The 26,868-nt window shown below is 43.4% G+C and overlaps 1 protein-coding gene across 5 annotated transcripts in view; it reads right to left on the bottom strand.

Annotated features, from left to right (window-relative positions):
- Positions 1 to 26,868, bottom strand: part of LOC113024706 (glutamate receptor 2-like) — a 116,158-nt gene that overhangs the window by 18,049 nt on the left and 71,241 nt on the right. For 2 of the 5 annotated variants that reach the window (XM_026171986.2, XM_026171985.2), the window contains exons 17-18: positions 12,420 to 12,534; positions 5,861 to 5,995 (exon numbers count right to left, since the gene is read on the bottom strand). In XM_026171986.2, coding sequence (XP_026027771.1) covers positions 5,861 to 5,995; positions 12,420 to 12,534 — 250 coding nt within the window. Of the gene's footprint in view, positions 1 to 5,860; positions 5,996 to 11,437; positions 11,553 to 12,419; positions 12,535 to 26,868 lie in introns of those variants that run through there. The other 3 variants (XM_080302509.1, XM_080302508.1, XR_013909471.1) reach the window with 2 other exon arrangements.

The following is a 26,868-nucleotide window of genomic DNA, read 5'->3' as shown; positions in this document are numbered from 1 at the left end:
AATAACAATTAATATCTATAATCAACATAATATGTGTATACATGACATATTTATTTAATTTATTTTTGAGTGATCATGGTGGGCTTCCTGCCAGGGCCAAATTTTTGTCCCAGTCCAGCCCTGTCCACAGCCCAAGGGCCAGAGTTACTAACCTTTGCACCAGTGCAAAGTGTGTTTTGGTGTAAAAATTAAAAGTAAGTATTTAAAGTTTTAAAAAAAAAAGTATTTACTAAGACAAAATTTTGTGTAAGAAGTGGGACCTGATATTTTTGTGACTCACCCTCTTGCATATGCATTTCTGTGAGTTCCTTTCTCACGGTGTGAAACATGGTGCCAACTACTAACTAATGTTTGCAACATGCAAAGTACTGCTAATTGCGGCAATATTTAACACTGAAAAAAAGCATGTTATTGTATTATCTTATGGGACTTATGGGAAACTTATTATTATTGCTTATAATATTTGTCTTTTGCTATTGCAGCAATTATTGCTGAGTGGTTAATAATTAATTTTCTGTTCTTTTTGAGTTACCTGGCTGCTGTTAGTTTTTCTGTATTATGTTTAGTTATTGTCCCCTCTGCTGTCTCTCATTTGGGCAGGTCAGTTTGTTGAGTTATGATATTTAGTTAAGTATTATTTTTTTGAGCAGAATTCTGTTTAGTTGACCTCTCTTATAGGCTCAATTAGTTCTTAAAATAGCTTATTCTGTGACTGTATATTTTTGAAATGGGGCTATAATAAAACTCATATTTTGAAGAATACACCTGTTCCTGTATGTTCTTGACTGCTTGGTCTCTAATACTCCACTTTAACGGCTCTCAGCCAATGACCCTGCGTCAGTGTGGAGGGGCCTGCAGGAAATCACCAGCTACAGACGCCCCCCACCCACTATTGAAGCAAACAAAGACCTGGCCAACGAGTTAAACACTTTCTATTGCAGGTTTGAGACGGACAGACTCCCACGCCCCACCCTCCCCTCCCCAGGGCCATTGCTTCAGACATTGACCCCCAACACACCTTCCACCTCTCCGCCCTTCACCCTCCCCCTCCCCAATCCAGTCTCAACGACCACCCCCACCCTCCCCAATCCAGACCTAACGAACACCACCACCCTCCCCAATCAAGACTCAACGACCACCCCCATCCTCCCCAATCCAGACTCAACGACCACCAGCCGACTATTCCAGAAACAGAAGCCCAGGAAAGCCCCCGGACCAGACGGCGTCTCACCCTCCTGCCTCAAAACCTGTGCTGAACAGCTGGCTCCCATCTTTACTCGCATCTTCAACAGATCCCTGGAGCTGTGTGAAGTTCCCTCCTGTTTCAAACGCTCCACCATCATCCCTGTTCCCAAGAAACCCACCATCACAGGACTGAATGACTACAGACCTGTCGCCTTGACGTCTGTGGTCATGAAATCCTTCGAACGACTGGTGTTAGCCCATCTGAAAGACATTACAGGCCACCAGCTGGACCCTCTGCAGTTTGCCTACCGGGCAAACAGGTCGGTGGATGATGCAGTGAACATGGGGCTGCATTACATCCTGCAACACCTTGACCGCCCGGGAACTTATGCCAGGGTCCTATTTGTGGACTTTAGTTCGGCTTTTAACACCATTGTGCCTGAACTTCTTTCCTCCAAACTCTCCCAGCTCAGCGTGTCACCAGCTACCTGTCAGTGGATCACCAGCTTCCTGACAGACAGAAAGCAACAAGTGAGGCTGGGGGAGATCACCTCTGAAACCCGGTCCCTCAGTATTGGTGCCCCTCAAGGATGTGTCCTCTCACCACTACTGTTCTCCCTCTACACTAACGACTGCACTTCCAAGAACTCGGCTGTCAAACTCCTAAAGTTTGCAGATGACACCACTGTCATTGGCCTCATTCAAGATGGTGATGAGTCTGCATACCGGCAGGAAGTTGAGCGGCTGGTACACTGGTGTAGTCAGCACAATCTGGAGCTGAACACTCTTAAAACTGTAGAGATGACAGTGGACTTCAGGAGACATCCCTCAACTCTGCTCCCCCTCACCATATCAGGCAGCCCTGTGTCAACTGTGAAGACCTTCAAGTTCCTGGGTACAACCATCTCCCAGGACCTGAAGTGGGAGACCAACATCAACTCCATCCTCAAAAAGACCCAGCAGAGGATGTACTTCCTGAGACAACTGGGGAAGTACAGTCTTCCACAGGAGCTGCTGATCCAGTTCTACACTGCGGTCTTTGAGTCTGTCCTGTGCTCCTCCATCACAGTCTGGTATGGAGCAGCCACTAAACAGGACAGGAGCAGACTGCAGCGGACTGTACGGGCAGCAGAAAGGATCATCAGCACCCCCCCTGCCCTCCATCCAGGATCTGTACCTCTCAAGAACCAGGAAACGGGCAGGGAAAATCATCACAGACCCCTCACACCCTGGACACAGACTTTTTGATCTGCTGCCCTCTGGCAGACGGTACAGAAGCCTGCAGACCAGGACCACCCGACACAGGAACAGTTTCTTTCCCCTCGCCATCTCCCTTCTTAACAGTTGACCTGTCACACTGCTCCCACTGCCAGACTGCAGCTGCACCTTATGTACATTTTGTAGTATTCATTCCACCTCATTCATTTCTGTATTTTATGTATATAAGTTTAGAGTCGTTATTTATAGTTGGTTTACACAGCTTTGTGTATGTATGTGTAATGTGTATATATAGACACGTGTGTGTGTGTGTGTGTGTGAGATTTACATTGCTGTGCTTGAGAGCCACCATCTACCGGAACCAAATTCCCTGTATGTGTCTGCACATATACTTGGCCAATAAACACGATTCTGATTCTGATTCTGATTGTGTCAGTTTATTAGGAATGTCAGACAAAAATGTGATTAAAACATATAGATTACCAAGCACAGGAACCAATCTTCTTTCAGCTCTTCAGCTTTTGGCGTTGAGTTCATTTCAATGTACTATAGCTTCTGTGGCAGGGATTTTATTAGCTTTGTTCCAGGTGGTGACGTTACTAATGAAAAGAGTGTAGAGGTCCAGCGCATTCCCAACTAGCGAGGATGCCCTTCAGCAAGTAAAACAGGAGTTTCAAACTAACCAAATACATGTATTGTTAATCCCTGAAACTGACCATGTGTTCCATAATAGGAAGTACACATTCTCAATTATTGTGCAAGTATTTTGCTAATCTATAAACATTATAATAAGTGTGATATCCAGGGGTGTATCCAGGGTCTGTTTATGATGCCTCTGATTTCCAGGGGAGCAGACTTTTTCAAAAACTGTAGGACGGAGAGTATAGAGAAGATTGGCTTTTAGGAGTATCTTTTTTATTTTCCAATGATCAGGATTTCATTATGATGATCATCTTAGTTCAAGGTGTTCATGGAAATTACCCCTTACACTCATGGATTATGACACAGGTTCAAAGCCTGACCACATCACCAGAGCAGCGCTACAACCATGGCCACATCTGTACCCGAAGCACGTCAGTTACCGAAGCCTGTTTCCATTATAATGACTCTGTTTGTCAGACTAACACCGTAGGCCTACATTTAACGTACACATGTGTGGCAATTGTTTAAAGGGTCATTGTGCTGGCTGTTTTACCATTTGACACTCAAAAGTGTTCCCAATGCCATATTCCGAAATCAATTCATTAAAATAAACTAACATCCAAATGACATCCTGACAAACTTGACTTTACTTGTAGAACTGTGATTATGTACAAATGTAGGTATAATATGCTTACATTTGCATCATGTAAAGTGTATGGTATACATGACCTATATGTCTGGTTTCTCTCTGGTCTCCAGGACACTTCCTTATCAGTCCATCCAATCCTTGTCATCCATGATGAGTGAAGCTTAAACTCAGTGTTCCAGTTATATTTCCAAGTACGCCAAGTATTTTTGCTAAACCAGATACTGCTGCAGTCATGCTCTTATGTCTGGGTCACAATGCTTTTGCATTTCCATACGTCCTATACACTTCCTGATATGAGCTGGAGTTGACTCACCAAGTTTGGCAAGCTCTCTTGTAATGCCGATGTCTGCTTTGTCAGGCTTTGAGTATTTTCACGGCAATATCAGTGGGGTGGGTGGGTTTGTTGATTTTAAATATTTACACCGTAGCTGCGTCCATTCAGTAGACCTGGTAAAAAGTCACCTCTGCTGAAATGTGCACAGCAGTTGAAATTTTCCCTATTCAAGTCTAAAGCCCAAGTTCAAGAGTCACATTGTGTTTTTTTGCCCTGTCTCCCTCCCCTTATTCTCAACAAGTTTCATTTCAAGTCAATACAATTTTATTTATATAGAGCCAAATCACAACAACAGTTGCCGCAAGGTACTTTGTCTTCTAATATAAAAAAATTAATGCAAGGAAAACAGAGAAAATCCCTACAATTATGTGTCCCCCTACGGGCAAACACTTTGGGGACAGTGGGAAAGAATAACTCCCTTTTAACAGGAAGAAACTTCCAGAAACCTGCAGAACCAGGCTCGGGGAGGGGGAGCCATTTGCCGTGATCGGTTGGGGCCAGGCCAGGAATAAAGTCTATTAGATAGATAAGATGGAAGCCACCTCATACGCTTAATACCTACAGCATGCTGTAATCTGTAATAAAATATGGTTAACAGGATCAAACATCGCACTGACTGAGATGAGTCAACAGTCAGAGCCCACAAGATCATTTCATTAATGCTTTGCTTTGCTGTGATAAGCTCTGAAACCTGACTGAAACTCTTTAAACCACTGCTCTGCAAATCAGTAAGCTGTTTTACAACTACTCCTTCAAGAAATTTAGAGATAAAAAGAAATTTGGTGTATTGTTATAGCTAAGACAGTTTGGTTAAGTGATGGTTTTTCAAGTAACAGTTTAACTACTGCCCCCCCTTAAAAGCCTGTGGTATGTAGCCCATTAATAGAGTCAGACAGATTGTAATAAGACTGAAGCATTAATTACTTCCATTCCATTCTTAGAGCTGTCTTATAGAAATGGGGTCTAATAGACACAGGTTTGTATGAAGTACTTAAGTTAGAGAAAAGAATCTAAATGGATATCAGTAGTAGTAGAAGTGACAGTGCATAATGTGTCTGTGAAGGTTCTCAGACATCCAGGTCATCGTAGTCTACGGAGCTTGGAAAAAAAACGTCTGGACTTTTTAAAGTTTCCTTGAAAATGTTTCACCTCTGATCTGAGAAGCTTCTTCAGTTCTAAGCACAATTGTTAGAGAGTCCCATTTCTGGTCGTCCCTAGTTGGAGTCTGGTCTTCTTTTTGTGCATCTTTGCTGACTTGATGAAAGACCAATTGGGATTACCACATGTTTTAAGAGCCTGGGCCATTTGACCTCAAATGGCCCAGGCTGGCCATGATAGGACTGGGCTAGGTTTCACACCTTGGCTCCTGTGACTCAGTAGAGGATCAATAGGGGGTCCATGACCCTTTTGGGGACACTCTCATAGGGACTCTCCACCAATTTTTCTTTAACCTGATAGCTCTTAGCACCTGTTATTGTGATTGTATTGTTCTGTGAGTCATGCTATTTTTCAATCTTTAAAACAAATAAAAAGATTTGAAATTTGAACACTTAAAACACTGGGAAGCCTTTTTTACTATTAATTTAAAATTCATTAATTTTTAGTACTAATTAGTATCAGATAGTGGAATCCACTGGTATACTGTTATCACTTTCACGATTCATTAACCGTAAGACCTTTCTGTTTGTGGAGGATTAATTCCATCATGTTTCACATCATGTTTTTAGTGAGAATCCTCAATAAACTTTATTTCAACATTGTTAATATATAATCTTATATTATTGTTTAAGATTGAAATTCAAATTCAGCTTGTACTTCTAAAGATCATATACCTTCATTTTTTTGGCTTCTGCACGACTCTTGTAGCAAAACTCGACCAGTGCCACCATCATGGCTAATCCCAGACCTCCAACCAGGATGTAGAAGACTCCTGCTACATTACTAAGAGAGAGTGCGCTGGTCTTCTCCTAGTATGCACACACACACACACACACACACACACACACACACACACACACACACACACACACACACACACACACACACAAGGAAGAAAAATCATCAGAAACCCCAGAGAAAGTTCTAGCGGCATGCTCTTATATTAATAGCTAACTTTATTTACTGGGAAGGTCTACTCAAAAGTAGACTCAAACTGAACCTAAATCAGTCAAGCTAAATATATTATAAATGACCTAGATTAAAACTTTACATGTAGAACACTGTCTTCAACCTTAATCATTCTGTATCTCTGCATATAAGAAACATTTCAAGCCTTTTTTGTTTTATTTTCAATGATTATGGCCTCAAGTTAATGAAAATCAAAAAGTCAGGATCTCAGATTATTAGAATATTTCAAAGTGATTATTGCAACCTTGGTGTCAAAAAGGTCAGGAACTGGGACAAGCTTCACAATACTAAATAATGATAACAGAAATAAATTTTATCTGTCACCCCCTCCTTTGATTTTTTTACGTTACCATGTTGGAGAGGTTTGTATGCCCTAGTGATCCTGGAAGCTATGTTTCTAGGGCCGATGGCACCTCGTAGGATCCTGGGTGAGAGGCTAGACTAAGAGCAATTCAGAACAGTCTTATGATGATTGAAAAACCAAGGGCCCAAGTTACCTTTCTTGAGCTCCACAGTGGAGCGAGGGCAAGAGCCTGAGAACAAAGAGCCTGCAATGTATGGTATGTATGGTAATGGCTGGGGTGTTGGGAAAGTAGAGGCCCTGATGTTCTGAAATTTAGCTTTCAAATTTGGCTACAGGGACATGGAATCTGACCTCTTTAAAGGGGAAGGACCTTGAGCTTGTCCATGAAGTTGAGAGAGACATGAGGTTGAGTTGGACTCACCTAATCACGTAACTTGTACATCTTAGGTTCTAAAACCAGCTATATGTATTGAACACTTGGATGAAGAGAGGAACCTGTAACTGTTTAGTATCTGGTAGTCAGTTGGATCACGTAGCGGGGGAAGAAGCCAGACACATCAGCTGCACAATAAAATACACTGAGTGAGCTGGCTACAACCCAGATCTGTGAGATCTTCAACTCCCACAGCAGCATTCCAAGGCAGGCTGGGTACAGTGTTTGAATGGACAGTATTATTCATCTAAGGCTAAAGCAGCTGTCGGGAACTATTGTCATAAGGTAATTGGTGGATGAGGGGAACAACTTGCACATCACTTGGGCCCTGCACCCAGAGAGACCACAACCAATCTGTTCACTCTGTGTTCCTCAAGGCTCTTGCCATTTTGGCCCAGAGTTGGTTGATATGCCTCTTTAACACTGTGAAGGTCTGGGGTGGTACCTCTGGATTGGCAAACTAGAGTGATGGTTCCTCTTTTTAAGAAAAGGGACTGGTAGTTGTGGTAAAACTTCAAGGGGTATCAACTTCTCAGCTTTCTGGTTGTGGAACATCAGAGCAGTTCTCCTCTTGTGGAAATTGCAGCAGACATGGGAATTTGCCCAATTAAACAGAATACATGCAGAAGTGTGGTCCATGGCTCAGCTGCAGGGGAGGGGTGGAGCAGTGAGCTCAAGGGGCAGTGACAGGGAGGTTGGTGGCACAGGTGTGTTTTATTTTAGTTATTGAGCTCTTTCTCTCTTCCTGTGTGATTTAGTGAAGCCGGAGCAGAGAGTGGAGAGGTGTGTCAGAGTGCAGCTGTAAAGCTGCGCCCATGGGTGCCGAGCCAGAATAACAACAAAGAAATTGTCAGCAGTGTGTGTCACAGCAATAAAAAGGGAAAATAAAAATAATAAACAGTGTGTCCACTTTTGGTCCATTTTCACACTGGTGCCAAAAACCCTGTTGACATGTCGGACCCGCAAGCCATGCCACCTGTGCAGCCACTGCAGATTCCAGGCCTGCCGGATGACGGAGGAGGAGCAACCGTTTGCCTGGGCCTGGAACCTGCATGATGCGTCGGCGAGGTGGCTACAGCCCGGGAAGTCCAGAAGGGGAGGCCCACATGCTAGGGAAAGTTGTGCAGGAGCAGTCCATGGAAAAGGGCTGTCTGCAGACACATAGCGGTGGGTGCATTGCCACCAGTCCGCGAGTGTGGGGGTGGCTGTCCATTTTGCTGGCAGCCAGAGCGGAGGGGCCAGACAGCCAACAGGGACACAGGCCCCTGTGACAGTGCTGAGGCGATGGGTTCCAGCAACTGCTCCAGTGGAGGGCCCCCTACACTGCACCCCAGTAACCTCTTTCTCTCCATTCTGCCTTCCCAGGGCCCGGAAGGGGCTGGCGCTGCACCCTAGCCATGGAGGGCGGGACATTGTTTATTGTTAGAAGACAGGCTATATCGAGTGAGTCGTGACACTCGCACGGAGGAGACACACACCCAGTTGTTGGTACCACAAAGCCGCCGAGAAATGATTTTCCAGGCAGCTCACTATAACCCTAAGACAGGGCATATGGGATTTGACAAGACTCTGGAGCAAATTATGACCCAATTTTATGGGCCAGGTATCCGAGAGGATGTGCACCGCTGGTGCGCATCTTGTCCGGAATACCAACTCATTAACCAGCCAGCCATACCAAAAGTGACTTTGCGAACCCCTACCATTGTTGGAGGTCCCATTTGAAAGTATTGGCATGGACCTCATCGGGCCATTTCACCGGAGTGCAAGTGGCTATCACTTTGTATTGGTTCTAGTTGATTATGCAATGCCAGAAACACCCAGAAACAGTGTCGTTGCAAACCATCACTGCAAAGAGTGTGGTGCAGGCACTGTTTCAGGTCATCTCCCGAGTCCGTATTCCGAAAGAAATACTGACTGACCAAGGCATGTGGTTCATGTCTTGCACACTGAAGAAACTGTACAAATCATGGGGCATTAAATCTATTCAGAAAAGCGTCTACCACCCTCAGACTGATGGGCTGGTGGAGTGGCTGAATAAGACTTTAAAGTCCATGATTCTGAAGTTCATACATGAGGATGAACACAATTGGGATCACTGGTTAGACCCTCTGCTATTTGCAGTGCGGGAGGTGCCCCAGGCCACCATGGGATTTTCTCCCTTTGAACTACTGTTTGCCAGGAAGCCGTGTGGGGTGCTCAACCTAATTAATGAACGCTGGGAGGAAGGTCCAGCAACGTCAGCAGCATCTGTATAACAAAGTGGCCAGGCAATTTTCACCAGGGAGACAAAGTGCTTGTATTACTACCTTCTTCTAGCTCTAAACTACTCACCAAGTGGTAAGGGCCCTTTGTGGTCACACAGCGAATGGGGAACGTTGACTATGAGGTCTCGCGGTTGGACAGAGAGGGGGCCACACAGATTTGTCATCTCAACCTCCTTAAAGCATGGAGAGAGACTGAAACTGCGTCTCTGGTGAGCCGGGTCAAGGAGAGAGATAAGTTGGGGCAGGAAGTACCAAATTGCACCATTCCCACCTCCCTCCATTGCAACGACCATCTCATACAGGCCCAGAGAGCTGATGTTGCCACATTGCACCAGTGCTTTGCAGACATGTTCTCCCCCCTGACCAGCTGTACGTCTCTCATCAAGCATCATTTTGAAACACAACCTGGCGTGACAGTGCATTCATGACCCTACAGGCTTCCTGAACATAAAAGACAAATTGTTCAGATGGAATTGGCTGAAATGCTAAAAATGGGAGTAATAGAAAAGCCAAACAGCACCTGGTGTAGCCTCATAGTTCTTGTAGTGAAGAAAGATGGGTCTATATGGTTCTGTGTTGACTATCAAAAGATGAATAAAGTGTCATGCTTTGATCCTTAACCCATCCCCTGGGTTGACGAGCCCCTGGACCAGTTGGGCACGGCCCGTTTTTTCATGACACTGAATTTAACCAAGGGCTACTCACAGTTTCTCTTATCTGCAGATAAGAGGCAAACTGGTTTTTGCCAGTTCGGTACACTTCTTTTTGGCTTGTTTGGGCCCCGGCCATATATCAGCACCTCATGGACTGGGTGCTGTGGCTGCACGCTGCAATGCTGCCGCCTACCTGGATGATGTTATCATCTACAGTGACACCTGGGCGGAGCATGTGCAGTGGGTGGCAGTGGTCCTGGAGTCCCTGAGGCAGGTGGGACTCACAGCCAACCCGAAGAAGTGTGCAGTTGGACAGAGGGAGGTACAGTATCTGGGGTACCACATGGGAGCCAGGCAGGTGCGTCCACAGGCGGAAAAGACAGCAGCTACTGCACCCTGCCTGCGCCCCAAGACAAAAAAAGAAGTGAGACGGTTCCTGGGGCTGACAGGTTACTATCACTGGTTTGTGCCCGGGTTTTTTGACCTGACCAGCCTCTTGACTAATCTCACCCGAAAGGGTGCTCAAGATCTGGTCCAGTGGACACGGCTGTGCTAGGCGTTTGTGCAGGTGAAAAAATATCTCTGTGGGGAGCCACTGCTCCACACTCCAAACTTTTCTATCCCTTTTCTTCTGCAGACTGATGCCTCAAACAGAGCGCTGGGGGCCGTTTTGTCCCAGCAGGCAAGGAGGGTCGACCGGCCCGTACCCTACATCAGCTGGAAGGAAAAGGAGTGCCTGATGGTTCAGCCGGATGGCTCCCCAGCCTCAGTTGGGCGGTGGTGGTGTGTGGCGGAGGTGTGGTCCATGGCTCAGCTGCAGGAGAGGGGTGGCACAGGTGTGTGGTGTTTTAGTCAATGAGCTCTCTTTTCCAGCTGGAAAGCTGCACGCATAGGTGCTGAGCCGGGAAAAACGACAAAGAAACTGTGTGTGTCACGGCAATAAAAAGGGAAAATAAAATGGCCTGTATTTGTATAGCGCTTTACTAGTCCCTAAGGACCCCAAAGCGCTTCACACATTCAGTCATCCACCCATTCACACACACATTCACACACTGGTGATGGCAAGCTACATTGTAGCCACAGCAACCCTGGGGTGCACTGACAGAGGCGAGGCTGCCACCGGGCCCTCTGACCACCACCAGTAGGCAACGGGTGAAGTATCTTGCCCAAGGACACAACAATGTGTTTTGTGGACTTGAAAAGGCATTTGACAGTGTCCATCGGGATGTACCTCCAAGTCTGATGTCATGATTTTCATCTGGAAATAGATGGACTGCCCACTATGGGTTAGGAATGAGTTGCTGCGTGGAGGAGTATTTTGATGTCTTGCAAGTGAGGGAAGGGTGGAGTAGGAGATTAACAACAAACTGGTAGCGCCTCAGTGACAGATCTTTTCCTTGATACCTATAAATTTTGTTTCAAAGATAGTTCCTTCCTCAATGGGCAGAAAAGGTCTGTTAATACACTTTTTGGTTAGCATTATACATGTGAATATTGTTGAACTGTCTCTGTTCTTGACATTACCTAAAGCTGCAAGTAATCCATACTAACTACTGTGGAGTCTTACCGTGTATATTGAATGTGTGAACAGACAGTGTGTTTGACTGACCCACAGACATAAAACTAACCTTATTTGTGGAGTCCTTGAAGCCACATTCTCCTTTATCGTACCACCACTTGTTTTTCATCTTGTCTAGGGTCCCTTGCTCATTCAGTTTCAATACGGCAAGGTTTACTGGCACTCTTCAATGGGAATAACATAAATAACATCATTATCAATGTTATCTTATGTTATTAATGAGGCAGCGGTTCTCAAACTCTGGTCTAGCCACCAAGACAGGTCCCTCATGTGCTACTAATTATTCATCATTAAAACTTTCATTGCAGTATTTGAAAAGATTACTTTCAATGTAAAGATCGTCTAATGGCTTTCTTTATTTTGTATGAGACACCTTTTAGCAAGTTCACTGTCTGTTGATTGTCAAATATTAAATACTAAAAGTATTTAGACATGACCATGAACAGGAAGTCTGTAAAGACTCTGTGGAATAATCTTGTTTAATTTGGCAAAGCTGCTTAAAGAAAATCTTGTGTTGTCAGGGCCTCTCTGCTTGGCCCTGGAGACAGAGAATGAGATGTGCTCAGCGAAAAGGCTTTCTGCTTTTTCAGTAGCAGTACTCCTCCAGGGCAGAGCCATTGATAAATAGAGTTTGGGCAGTTGCACAAACTCTTTATCGACAGCTCTTCTCCTGCACTGTTGCTACCATCTGGTGTGAGGTCACCTGACCCTGATCTGTAAGTCCTCATCTGCCTGCAAGTGTGCTCTGAACCTGACCTCAACCAAACAGGGGCAACATATCAGCAAAAGAAGCATTACAGACTACAATGCTACATGTTCTGGTTCCTTATTGCATCTGCTAAATCTAGTAGTTCTAGCGTATTTGTTTTTCTTTGTTCTTCAATTTCTGTAGGGGGTTACAGCTAGCTACTAGTGTTTGATGTCACATGTGGCATTGTAACTCTGTTTCTTCTTTACACTTTTTACATTTAATAACCCAGTGTCACCTGTGTGTTGTGTGCTGTAGTGTATGTGTGTGTGTGTGTATTAACCTTGCTCTCCCCTCCTCCGCTGCCGCATTCTCCCTTGTCATACCACCACTTGTTTTTCAGTTTGTCCAGCAGCCCCTGCTCGTTCAACTTTAACACCGCCAGGTTCACCGCATTTCTACATGAACACAGTGGCTGTTAGCAGTTCAACTCTTGCCAGTGTCTGTCCTCCTGCTGATATGCATGTTAATAGGATGTAAATAATAATAATTACTGTAAACACAATAGAGATAAAAGGAAATCGATTTTCTCATAACAGTTATCTTGAAGTAATATTTATATAATATGGTGTTTTGGTGGCTACACTCATGGAAATCAGAATGTTGTGTGGTATGTCAAATTTATATTTGTCGTTATAAAACAGAGATACACAGAGATGGATTTTTGGTTCTCATACAGTTGTCAAAAGTTTACATTCATCACTGAGATGAATGCCATAGTAATTTGGGACTTTTATATATGTATATATCAAACTAAAACAGTTTTAGATACAGTACCTGAATCTCAAATATCTATAAAGATTACTTGAAAAGATAACACTGAATGTGTGCAAGGTTATTTGTTGGCTTCAATATGTTTTTGTAGTGTGGGGCTTAAAATCTACATCACTGCACTGTTAGGATTTAAAAGTACCAGTCTCTTGAGCCCCACTTTTGATACAAGTTGAGTGAGCAGTGCTTTGTCTTCCTGCCAGGTCCTCTTAAATCACATCTATTGACTTCAGAGGGTTAAGATAGTGTTTGTATAGTTTTGAGTCCGCATGTAAACCTTTGACCATGTGGATTATAAAAAATAAATTTTTTTACTTGTGCATCCAATTCTTGTTTTTTTAAGTAATTGAAGATATATGCCGTACAATTATTCCACCCTAAAAAAAAAACCCAGTTGTTCTTGCTCTGTAATTAAAGTAAGTAGAGTGCCCCTGATATCTCAGTATATTAGGTGTTAGCAGTGTGTTATGGAGGATGAAATAGACTGTCACTCAAACCTCCAGTGTAGAATTTAGCACTTTTTAAATAGCTTTTATTTTTAATAAACTGCTGCCAAATCCTGCCCATTTATACAACTGCAATCATTCATCAAATTTTTTCGATTTCTCTATCTACACCTATGTAAAAAGTGTGAATCTGAACATAACATTCACACTTGAGATAGCTTTCAGGGTGATTCTAGTAAATGGCAATGATTAGGTCATTTTTTAGATTTTTTGTAAAAGTTACAGCAATGAAAAATGATTGCATAATTAAACTCGGAGTAGCTGGAAAAGTGAAAGTGAGAGGTTTTGTAATTTGGTAAGACATATGTCAAGGGCTAGGTTAATGCCTTTGCAAATTACCAGTAATACTTTATGGGTATTATGGCCAGTGTTGGGAAGGTTACTTTTAAAATGTATTCCATTACAGAATACAGAATACATGCCCCAAAATGTATTCTGTAACGTATTCCGTTACGTTACTCAATGACAGTAACGTATTCTGAATACTTTGGATTACTTAATATATTGTGGCGAGTTCAGACAAGGAGGAGACGGAGGTATCGTTTGGTCTTGCTTCCCGTGAGCTAGCCAGGGAGCACAGCCGTTTATTACATTTGCAGAAGAACACACTGCCACTAGCTAACTGCTCAGCGCGGCAACCACAACACACATAGGGCGCCCTCTGACCCCGGAAGGACACACCGTCGCAGCGAGAGGGCGTCACCCGTCACCATGGCAACATACACAAAACATAACTGTACAAGCAGAACCCCGAACAGCCCTGACCCGCTACAATATTATCATGCTTTTTACAACAACGTGAATGTACTATTGCTGTGTGATTTATTACTATTACGGAAGGTCCGCGACTCCGAACTGTAGTAAAGGGACCTCTGACTAATGCTGGGCTCACACTGTGCGATTTTTGGCCCATTTTGAGCCGATTTTTGAGTCGTGCGATCGTTTTGGCGATCGGCCCGATTTTGGCCTTCATCGTGCGTCGTGCATCGTGTAGTATACGTGGGGTAACGAGAAGCGATTGACACCTCACGACCAGCTCCCGATCATCAATCGCTTGGTCGTGAGGGTGTCACCGCAGTTTGCCACACTGCGCACGCGCAAACACAAATGTCAGCGAAAAAGACGGCGTAGCACGGCAGTGCAGCGTGTGATCTGGACACAAGCGATGGAGGCACAACCTGTAGAACCATCCGAGCCCTTTCGATGTGGCCTCACAAAATTATCACGACCACAACAACCTTGAAAATAGTTGGATCGACACTGCTGCTCAATCACAGCTGCCTGACCAATGTTTTTCATTAGCAATTTAGCAAAGTTGATGGTGGTGGTGTGTCTGTGTGAGTGAAAGACGGAGAGGGAGAGCGAGCGACAGAATTTCTGTTATAACCTTCATTTTTATGGACGCACAGTGTGAGCACTCAGGTCGCATCAGAGCATCGGGCCGTATAGTGTGAGACCCTGCATCGTGACCTATGAACTTCTAACCCCTGCGAGTCAATCGTACAGTTTGAGCAGGAGCTCAATCGCGCGACTGAAAAAATCGCACAGTGTAAGCCCAGCATAATACGGCGGGGTCCCTGTCGGCTGGTAGCCAAAAAATAGCTCTACTTTGTTGTGTGGGTCAACTTTTCTTGCGACAGACAGAGAGAGGCGTTGAAAGGCTGCTCCAACGGAACTTGTTGTTTTCGGAGGAAAACACGAACACAGTGTACAGTCGAGTCTTAATACCTTACTTACAACTGGGCTCGTCAGGCACTCTTCTTGGCTGCAGTGGTTATTATTATATTTACATGCTTCCAGCTCCCGTTTTTGCTCGATGACTGCTCGTACCTTTCCACTCCCCTTTTTCTCCCTCCTAGCGCTCACAGACACATAACGTGTATGGCAGTCCATTCTCCCTGCAGCACGGACTACACTGAACATGATGCTACATTCTTTAGAGCTATGCCTGTAGCATTCTGCCTGTTAGCTTAGCACAACAACAACAACAACAACAACGAAAAGGCGCTCTCTCACCCAGGAAACACACAGTCGCAGAGAGAGAGAGAGCGTCGCCCTGTAACCATGGCAACCGTAACGCTGCCGCCTGGAACAAAAGAACGTAGCTGTCAAACAAAACCCAAACAGTCCTGACCCGCGACAAAATGAAACAGGAAAGTACCGCAGTGTAATCCATTTATTTCAACAAAGTAACTGTATTCTGAATACCACCTTTTTAAATGGTAACTGTAACGGAATACAGTTACTCATATTTTGTATTCTAAATACGTAACGGCGGTACATGTATTCCGTTACTCCCCAACACTGATTATGGCATACCTTAGAATGATATGAAATATATTTAGAATGGTGAGTTGCTCAAATTCCAATTATAAATATCCATTATAAACCAGCATACCTTTATTATAATAAACTAGTACCTACTCTATAATAATGTTCCACATAACCAGACTAGGAGCTGATTGCACACACATTGTCAGTGTCATCTCATACTGATGCTTGGTCTTGAGTCCCTTTTAATCATATTTGCATTTAATGGTAGTGCCATTTTAAAATATTTTCTACCAACTGGAATTGTACAGGCTTGTTCAGTTTTGGTGGTTCTAAGCCTGTATGTATGCTATATTTCCATCCTGATACAAAAACAGTCCCATTTAAAAAAAAATATATAGATCTTGGATTAGATTACCAGATCATTCAAGGCACTGGTTGCCACCAGCAGCACTGTTAATAAAGAGGGTACTGGTAGAAACTATGAAGCAACAGTCAAGGAGAGGAGGAAAGAATGTCTGAAGACAGCTGATAAAGTAGGAGTTTGAAGTTGAGAATCTAAACTGTGACTATTGCGGTGAAGGGAGGAATGAGTCTGAAAGGATACAGAGAAGGAATTATTAATATATACATTTGTGCAAGTGATGAGGCAGAAGAGGATTAAAGCCAATAGCATAAGCAGCTATGGCTAACAGGAAGAAAAGGTCATCTGGTAATTCCGAGGTAGGTTGTTTGCACCCTGGCATTTCCAGTCAGCATATCAAAATGTCCTTTGGCAAGATACTGAACCAGTAAACACTAATTAAAATATATCTCAAATAATCAATGAACCTGCCAGGTCTATTATAAAGAACATTCCCTGATCTGTAATTTATCTTTTGTACTAATGGAAGTGACAGCGTCATTGGACAAGGTGTTAATGATTTAGGGCTTGAGCTACAATCCTATTGCATGTTACAGAAAAACCACCTTAAGGGAACCTAGAATTATTTTTAAGGGAAAAACAAGCTATTTCGCACAGTCTCACAGAAGCCAGTAGACCTGGGGAGGGAACTTAAAGGAGAATGCCTGGTGGCCGTGGCAACCCAAAGAGATAACCCACATAGCAGACAGGTTTGGCCTGGATCTGGTATCAAGCCAGCACTGCTGGCTGACTTCTGGCATGGTAAGTAGTATGTCATCCAGATATGGGCCAGGCCCGGCGTAGATGGCACTGTTTATGTGATGGCATGCCACATCTGTCCCAATTGTGGTTTGGTTTATGTGGCCCAGGCTCATAGAAAACAGGTCCGGCCCGGATCTGGCACTTCTGACTGACTAGTGTCATGGCAGGGTGTCTGTCAACCAGATGTGGGCAAGGTCTGGCAATGATGGCACTATTTATGTTCCTATTTTCCTGTTTTAGTTAGAAGACCCAAATGACATGTTACAATACTATACTGCTATGGTAGCCAATGTTTCAAATGCAGGTTTGACAGGTTTGTGAGTGTACACTTTAGCCAAAACCTAGTGAGGTTTACTCATGCTTATTACTGGGTGGTTGTAGCTCAGGAGGTAGAGCAGATCACCTACTAATCAAAGGGTTATTGGTTGAATCCCTGGCTTCTCCAGCCTGCATGTCAGGAGTATAAATGTAGTTAGGAATCACTCCGTTTAAAGAAAGTGTGTGATTGGGTGAATGTGGCATGTTGTATAGAGCACTTTGAGTAATCCATGAGAGTAGAAAAGTGCTATATAAGAATCAGTCCATTCACTGTCTGAGTTTTGTCATGTTACTTTTGCACTATTATGTTCCGGCACACGTTGTTATTACATGGCTTGATTAAGGTACACATCAGGCTGACATCTGGGGTGTGTGTGTCTGCAACTGGCCTTGTGCAGGCCCATGTGTGGGCCACCTCTGGCAAACCTGATCTGGGCCACCAAAGGGCCATCATTCTTTGCAGTATGTGGGCCATGTGTAAGCACATTGTGTGGGCCAGATCCGGGCCATACCAATTTTGCTATGTGGGAACGTTGGCCTGTTCTCTTGTGTGCTCACTATCTGCACGAGGCATAATAGGGGTTTGGTGCAGCTGGTGTCAGGCGGTAGTCAGGGACTGAGGCAACAGGGAGGTCTCATCTGAGCTGTGCTGAATGATATTCAAAGTGCAAAGAAGTCTTGGAGTCATCCAACCAGGTGGGGCAGCTGCCAGTACCCCACCTGGTTGGGTACTTGGGTACATCCTAGATTGCTCAATGATTGATTTTGTAATTGTATCATCATATCTGCAACAATGGGCTCTGGACACGTGGGTGCAGTGGGGAACTGAACTGTCAATCAATTGCCACCTAGTGGTAGGTTGGATTAGGTGGCAGGGGAGGATGGTAGACATGCCTGGCATGACCAAACGTATAGTGAGCGTGGACTGGGAGCTTCTGGCAGAAGCCCTGGCCTGTGAGATCTTTAACCCCCAGAGCTTTGACAGCATTCCAATGAAGGCTGGGGACACTATGTTCTGCACTTCCACTGTTGTGCAGAGCTGTAGCTGCAATGTGGTTCGTGCCTATATAAAAAAAAACTTGACCTTGACCTTGTCATAGTGGCAATCCCCAAACTAGATGGTGGAAAGCGGTTGTGAAGGGAGCAATCTACCTGAAAAGCAGTGTTATTGGGCTTGGTTAGTTTGTGTGACTGAAAACAGCTGACAAGTATCAGCAGCCAAAATGCACTTGGGCTCAAACAAAATCTTGGGTGTGGGAAGAATTCATTGAGGCCATAGAATGAGACTGTCAGCCTTGAAGTGATTCTGGTTACGTCAGGCAACTTAGGAGGAGAAAGCCACACTCTACACATATTTACATAGTGTACAGTGCAGCTGGAGCACTGCTGACTTCACTGATGATATGGTTTGGTGCTGAAAGTAATACTTTGAGGATCTCCTAAATCCTACTGACATATAACTTCCATCGTGGAAGCAGAATATGGGAATGACCTATGACCAGTGTTTGTGTTTTCAATTTATACAATTCAGTTTTATTTATACAGGGCCAAATAACAACAACAGTCACCTCAAGGTGCTTTATATTGTAAAGTAGACATTACTTTACAATATAAATATAATGTAAATATAATTTGTTTTCCTAACCCTACCTACACTAACAGTCATGCTTGAAACTTGAAGCAAGACATAAGATCCATCAGACTTTATCCTCCAACCGTCGCCAAAGAGCGACAAACTTTCTTTTAACAGGAAGAAGAGTCTGACTCTTGGACTTTCAAGTTCTGTTTATTTCTTAGTTTTTGCATTGTTTAGATTTTCACCTCTGCATCTATGCATAGTCTTGCCAAAGGACATTTGGCATGCAGACTGAAGCAGCCAGAGATTGAACCACAAAGCTTGCAACTAGTAGATGACCGGCTCTACCTCCTGAGCCACAGTTTCCCGGCCTGCCTGTTTTCCCATGTGCTATTCTGTATTGCAAGGTATATATTATGTTGTATTTTGGACTTTTTTTCTTGTAGTCCCCTTCTGTCATGATGTGGAGTGTGATAGTGAGGAATGAGGACTTCAAATGCAGGATGCAAAGACAGAGTTTTAAAACAAAGCAATCCATTTGAATATAGCTGGATAAACCCCCATAATACAAAGTAACACAGTACGACATGAAAAACAGTACAACATAATGGAACACAGGCAAACTAAGGTAATGAGTGAAGTGGAAACAAAAAAAAAACAAAAAACAAAACAGAAATTAAAAGTCCAAAAACACAAACACAGGGTCATAGGACGTGACAAGTCTACGTGTACAGTAACTTGTTTATCATAAACACCATATACTGATTAACGTAAATATTTTTTTAAGATTTCTAAAATCCTATGTTTGTTATGTGATCTAAAATCTTACTTATAGCCACTTATAGCAACTAATAATATAATCACTTATTGGTCAGTATTGCCATTCATATATTTTAAGTTTGATGCTTTGTATATACCAGTGTCCTACATTTTGTTTCTGAACAGAGCCCATCAGTGACTTAACATTGCTAATCTGTAACAGTGAAAAAATGAAAGAAAATCTGTATGCCCATGCTAGGAGCAGAGACCATGCAATTCAATACGGCAAGTAATTCAGTATTTAGCTCAAATCAAGACTTTTTCATAAGAGAAACTGTAGAAATGAAATGTGTGTCTCTGGTTCTACCATGATGTATACAGTGACAACAGAAATCCAATAAAGCTGTAAAGCTCCATTAAGCAAAGTTTAGCATTCATTTTAAAAAATGAAATGTACGGATCCTAACACTCAACACTGAACTCAAAACCTTATAAAGATCTCTAAATTCATTGTTCTGACTTATAAGTCCAGCGTGTTAAATCCTAGTCCTTAGCAACTAGCAACTGTTGGCTAATACTCAAGTCCTGTTCCTTACATATTGTTTAAAACATTTTCAAGGCCCATATCCTCATTGGGATTTCTTTGTTCCAATTAGCCACAATCTAAACAAACAATAGGAGTGAAATTTTCCTTCAGTCTTCTATAACTAGATAGCAGAGGTGGTAAACGTACAGAAACGTAGTAGAAGTATGGATATACGAGTGTTAAAAATTACTACAGTAAACGTTGAAATACTCAGTTCAATTCAATTATATTTATACAGTGCTAAATCACAACAACAGTCACCTCAAAGCGCTTTATATTGTAAGGTAGACCCAACAATAATATATACCAGGGGTCAGCAACCTTTAACACTGAAAGAGCCATTTGGACCTGGTTTCCACGCAAAAGAAAACACTGGGAGCCGCAAATACTTTTTGACATCTAAAATGAAGATAACACTGTATATATTGTTTTTTACCTTTATGCTTTGTTTGAACAACTAAAGTGTGTTGCTTATGAAATCCATGAAGTGCTACAGAGAAAATTACATTTTATTTATGTAATTAACACATTTTGAACTCTTTAAGAAATATAACGAAAGGAAAGACACCAACATGAATTAAAATGATCCATGTAGCAAACAAAAACTGTTATATCGCCTTCGGGCTTTTGGAGCCTTGACCTGACTTTTAAAAAATAATTGGGAAAAAAAGCACTAAAAAACTAAACTTCACTAAAAAATGAAAAATAGACATTTGCAAAATTCTGTCTAAATATGTATTTTACCTGGTTAATGTGTGTGGCGGGGGTGGTCTGCAGCGCCGCTGCAGGGGAGGCGGACTCACTTGAGCGGCACCTGCAATCCGATCACGCATTTATGTCTGTGCTATCTATGCTGTTGGGTTGGTGTGTGTCGGGTAGTGATGGGTCGGTCGCGAACAAAATGGCTCTTAGAGCCGGCTCTTTGACGTGAACGATGCGAGCCGGCTCCTTATCGCAAGCCGTGGGTTTTTTTTTTTCTTTCTCTCACCCTCTCTCTCTCGCACTTTTTTTCACTTCACTCAGCATGCCAGCCTTGTGCTTTACGCTGGGAAGAGGGGGGAGGGGCGGTAGTTACACTGAGTAGCACAGGAACAGAGCGGGAGGGAGAGAGAGAGAAAGAGAGCCAGGGACAACAACCTCACATTAGAAAGGTATAGTAATCATCCACAGCTATTTTCAGTTGCAGATGATAAAGGATTCAGAAAGTTTATTCATGCAGGTCCATGTTCTTTTTGTTTTCATATTATAATTTATATTTAATTGTGTTGTGGTTTGCAGTGTTTTGTGTTGTTTCACTTTAAATTTGTAAAAGGAAAAAGCTGAAAATTTAAATAGTTAAAAGTTGAAATGTGAATAATTGATTTTTGTATTATATGATTTATTTATCACATTTTATGTGGAGTGAATAAATAAAAGTATGTTTACGGTGGCCCCTACAGACAAAGCACGTACAAACTTCATATCACGTACGAACTCTGAAGCACGTACAAACCCTGAAGCACATACAAACTCCAAAACATGTAAAAACACGTAAAAACTCCAAAACACGTACAAACTCCGAAGCACATAAAAACTCAAAACACGTACAAAACACAACAGAAGTGCTCCACGATGCTAGGGGCAGTGTTGAGCTTTTGTTACCTAGTGGCTACACAAGCCAGCAAGTACCAACGACCGGATTTGGTGTGTGGTAATAACAGGTAAATGAACTTTTTTTTATTATTATTTGACTATATATGAATGCTTGTGTATAAATACACAAACAATACACATATGCTTTCATGCTTTCAATTGTGTAATTTAAGTGATCTAGGTAGCTCTGTTTTGGAAGTTCAGTTCATGCTAGAAATGTGTTTTGGAGTTTGTATGTGCTTTGTCTCTAGGGGCCACCGCATATACCAGGGGTTTATGCGGTTTTGGCTGGTGTATCTGGCTCTGCCCTAGACTGGTTTTCTTCCTACTTATCAGACAGGACCTTCTCTGTTAGGACTGATAGGTTCTCCTCTAACACTGCTGCCCTGACCTGTGGTGTCCCACAGGGCTCAGTTTTAGGTCCATTACTATTTTCTTTTTATATGCTTCCTTTAGCTAGTATCATTCAATCTTTTAGCAACCTGTCTTATCATTTTTATGCTGATGACATTCAGCTCCATATGTCCTTTAAGCCTCATCAGCTGGATAGGCTGTCCACCCTAGTCCAGTGCTTAACCCAGGTTTCTGATTGGCTTTCAAGCAACTACCTTGTTCTAAATACTAACAAGACCGAGACCATGATCATAGCTCCTCCTGAGCTACATTCTAAAATCAGTCAGGTTCTTGCCTCTTTCTGTCCATCTGTCAAGTCAAATATTCGAAATCTTGGAGTAATATTTGACTCTTCTCTGGGCCTTGACTCTCATGTAAAATCTTTGTCTTGTTCCTGTCTCTATCATTTAAGAAACATATCTAAACTGCGACATATGGTTTCCTCAGCTGAACTGGAAAAACTCATTCATGCATTTGTGTCATCACGCTTAGATTACTGTAATTCCCTGTTTACTAGCTTGGATAAATCATCTCTCTCTCGCCTCCAGACAATACAAAACGCAGCAGCCAGATTACTAACTCGCTCTACCAAGCGTGTTCACATCACTCCCATCTTATATTCTTTACATTGGCTCCCAATAGAGTTTAGAATTCGCTTTAAAATTCTTGTTTTAACATACAGAGCACTAAATGGCCAGGCTCCAGATTACTTATCCAAGCTTCTTTTAAAATACACTACTGCTCGTCATCTCCGCTCACAGACTCAGAGTCTCTTAGTTGTTCCCCGTACACGATTGAAGACAAAAGGGGACAGAGCCTTTCAGTCTGTTGCACCAAGGCTGTGGAACAGTTTACCACTACAATTACATTTGCTTGACTCTGTGGATTCTTTTAAAAAACAGTTAAAAACTCTTCTGTTCAAACAAGCCTTTTGTTGATCTACATATTTTATTTTATTTTTTTTACATTATTTACATTTGATCTTTTACATTGTATATAATGTCTATTGATTTTATTGTTTATTTTAATATTTGTGTACAGCGCTTTGTGATTGCCTGTCTGCGAAAAGCGCTTAATAAAATCATCATCATCATCATCATCATCATATATTTATATATAAACATATATAAATAAAACCACCTTTTTTTTACATTTACATGCAGTAAACGCCAGGACCACCTCCTACAACGCGGGTCTCGCCACTGGCGATATGAGCGCCTACAAAGCGGCCTCATACGGCGTGCGGCGCGCGGTGAGAGATGCCAAACGCAGGTACCGGGAACGTGTGGAGTCCCGCTTCCACCAGGGCGACACACGGAGTATGTGGCACGGACTACGCACCATTACGGACTACAAAGCCAGGGACACTGCGCCGATCAACGCCGACTCTGCATTCACCAACGAGCTGAATCGGTTCTACGCCCGTTTCGAGGTTAGCCAGGCGGCTAATGCTATCTACCGCCTGACTACCGAGGACAGTGACGTCATCAGCGAGAGACCAGTGACCAGCATCGCGGAGCATGACGTCCGAGCGGCACTGAGGAGAGTGAACACAAGGAAAGCGGCAGGGCCAGACGGCATCACCGGCCGTCTGCTGCGCTGCTGTGCTGACCAGCTAGCAGGTGTGTTCACTTACATCTTCAATGAGTCTCTGGCGAAGTCTGTGGTCCCCACATGCTTCAAAAGATCCACCATCATCCCTGTGCCCAAGAACAGCAAACCCTCATCCCTGAACGATTACCGGCCAGTTGCACTGACCTCGGTAGTAATGAAGGTGTTTGAGAGGCTGCTGAAGAACATCATCTCCTCCTCCATCCCAGACACCACAGATCCGCTGCAGTTCGCCTACAGATCCAACAGATCCACAGAGGATGCCATCGCCCACGTCCTACACACCACTCTCAGCCACGTGGACAAGAAACAGGGTAACTATGTGCGAATGCTGTTTGTTGATTACAGTTCAGCGTTTAACACAATAGTGCCCTGCAGACTGTTCACAAAGCTGAGGGATCTGGGACTTAACAGCCGTCTGTGTGCATGGGTGTTGGACTTCCTCACTGGCAGAACTCAGGTGGTGAGGGTGGGCAGGTGCTTCTCCAACAGCATCACCATCAACACAGGAGCACCTCAGGGATGTGTCCTCTCGCCACTGCTCTACTCCCTCTACACTTCAGACTGTGTGGCCACCCATGGCTCCAACACCATTGTGAAGTTTGCTGACGACACAGTGGTGTTGGGTGCCATCTCCAACAACAATGAGGCGGCCTACATGGATGAAGTGAAGAATCTGGCATCGTGGTGCCAGGACAACCACCTCCAGCTGAACGTCAGCAAGACCAAGGAGCTGGTGGTGGACTTCAGAAGGGGTCAGCACAGAGACTACAAGCCCATTATCATCAATGGAGCTCCAGTGGAGAGGGTGCAGTCCTTCAAGTATCTTGGTGTCCACATCTCCTCAGACCTGACATGGGCTGCCCACATTCAGGTCCAGACCAAAAAGGCTAGGCAGCGCCTGTATCACCTACGACAACTGAGGAAGTTCAGGGTCTCTCCAAAGATCCTCAGGATTTTCTATACAGGTGCTGTGGAGAGCATCCTCACACAGAACATGACATCGTGGTTCGGGAACAGCTGTGTGAAGGACCAAAAAGCTCTCCAGAGAGTGATCCGTACAGCAGAACACTGCTGCAGGATTGCTCTCCCCCCGCTTCGGGACACCTACACCAGGAGATGCCGGACTAGAGCAGCGCAGATACTGAAGGACCCATCCCATCCTGGCAACAAACTGTTCCAACTTCTGCAATCTGGTAGAAGGTTCCGCATCTTCCGGGCAAGGACAGAGAGACTCAAGAGGAGCTTCTATCCCCAAGCCATTCGTGCCCTAAACACACACACCCGCCCTCTCACATCATCTATAATTGACTGAGACAGGACTCTTCCAGACACTAAACCAAGGCACAATGTACATTTCAATTCCTTTAATTTTAAATATGTTTATATTGTCTATCCTGTAAAATAGTCAGATGTCTATTCATATTAATGTACAGAATTCACCTGCTTGCTGCTACTACTGCACATTCACCCAGTGTATATACTATATGTGTATATATATATATGTATATATATAATGTTCTTCCTCTACACCCCCCCCCCCCCAATTTTTGCACATGTCGAGGAGCGTGTCAGGCTACATTTCACTGTGTGTTATACTTGTATAACTATGCATGTGACGAATAATAAAGAACCTTGAACCTTGAACCATTAGTAATTCCTTTTGTGCATAATTTTATATTGTTGTTAATAATAAATTAATTAAAGCAACAAAACAACCTGAAGAGCCGGTTCGGAGCCGAAAGATCCGGATCTTTTTAGTGAGCCGAAACGAAAGAGCCGGTTCTCTAAAAAGAGCCGAAAATCCCATCACTAGTGTCGGGCTGTGAGCTGAAAAGCTACAGCCGGCTGTATGCGTCAACAACCGTGTGTGAAAAGTGGTCGTTAAAGAGATGCTGAAAAGCATGTTCATGCAAACATCGTCGTGTCTGCCGTGATATGTTTACAATGGGACTTCTGCTCCTGAACCTCTGCGCACAGCGTCTGCAAATCGGGGCTGTACGAAGTGACTTTCATCTTTACGCAGGACTGTAAGCTGTCCTCTGTGAGGCGTAAGCTGTGTTTGTTTTTAACATAGTTCATGGTGGAGAATAGCTGCTGACATAATGTGGATCCATAATTGGCCTACCTGGGGTTGAAAGTCTCGATAAATGCACGGCGTTTCGGCAGGCATACCGGCTTCTGCGAGTGTGACGCTTATTTTGAGCGATGAAAAAATAAAAGAATATAATTTTATTTTTATATTTCAATATCACAATAATCTTCCAATTTAGAACTACAAGGTAAAAAAGAACTAACATAAGTAAAATACACTTCAGCTAAATACTTCTAATTTATTTTCCCAAACCACGCGGAGCTGCACTATAAGGACTAAAGAGCCGCAGGTTGCTGACCCCTGATATATACAGAGGAAAAACCCAACAATCATATGACCCCCTATGAGCAAGCACTTTGGCAACAGTGGGAAGGAAAAACTCCCTTTTAACAGGAAGAAACCTCCGACAGAACCAAGCTCAGGGAGGGGCGGGGCCATCTGCTGCGACTGGTTGGAGTGAGAGAAGGAAGACAGGATAAGGACATGCTGTGGAAGAGAGACAGAGATTAATAACAAGTATGATTCAATGCAGAGTGGTGTATTAACACATAGTGAGTGAGAAAGGAAACTCAGTACATCATGGGAATCCCCCAGCAGCCTACAACTATTGCAGCATAACATCTATATTCTTAAGCAAAAAGGAAAGTTTTAAGTCTAATCTTAAAAGTAGAGCTAGTGTCTGTCTCCCAAATCCAAACTGGAAGCTGGTTCCACAGAAGAGAGGGGCCTGAAAGCTGAAGGCTCTGCCTCCTATTCTACTTTTAAATACTCTGGGAACAACAAGTAGGCCTGCAGGGTGAGAGTAAAGTGCTCTAATGGGGTGATATGGTACTATAACGTCATTAAGATAAGATGGGGCCTGATTATTACAGACCTTGTATGTGAGGAGCAGGAGTTTGAATTCAATTCTGTAACTAATGAGACACCTAGGTTTGTTCTTATTTACTCAATCAGTGATGAATAATAAGATGTTCTTATAAAGCACTAAACTATTTCTTCAGGCTAAATGATGATCTTCTACATTTGTGACATGCCATTTCCTCTCCGGC

Source organism: Astatotilapia calliptera, chromosome 6 (assembly GCF_964374335.1).
Source record: "Astatotilapia calliptera chromosome 6, fAstCal68.1, whole genome shotgun sequence".
Lineage (NCBI taxonomy): Eukaryota > Metazoa > Chordata > Actinopteri > Cichliformes > Cichlidae > Astatotilapia > Astatotilapia calliptera.
Note: the sequence above shows the minus strand (reverse complement) of the source record. Positions and strands in the feature narration are given on the sequence as shown.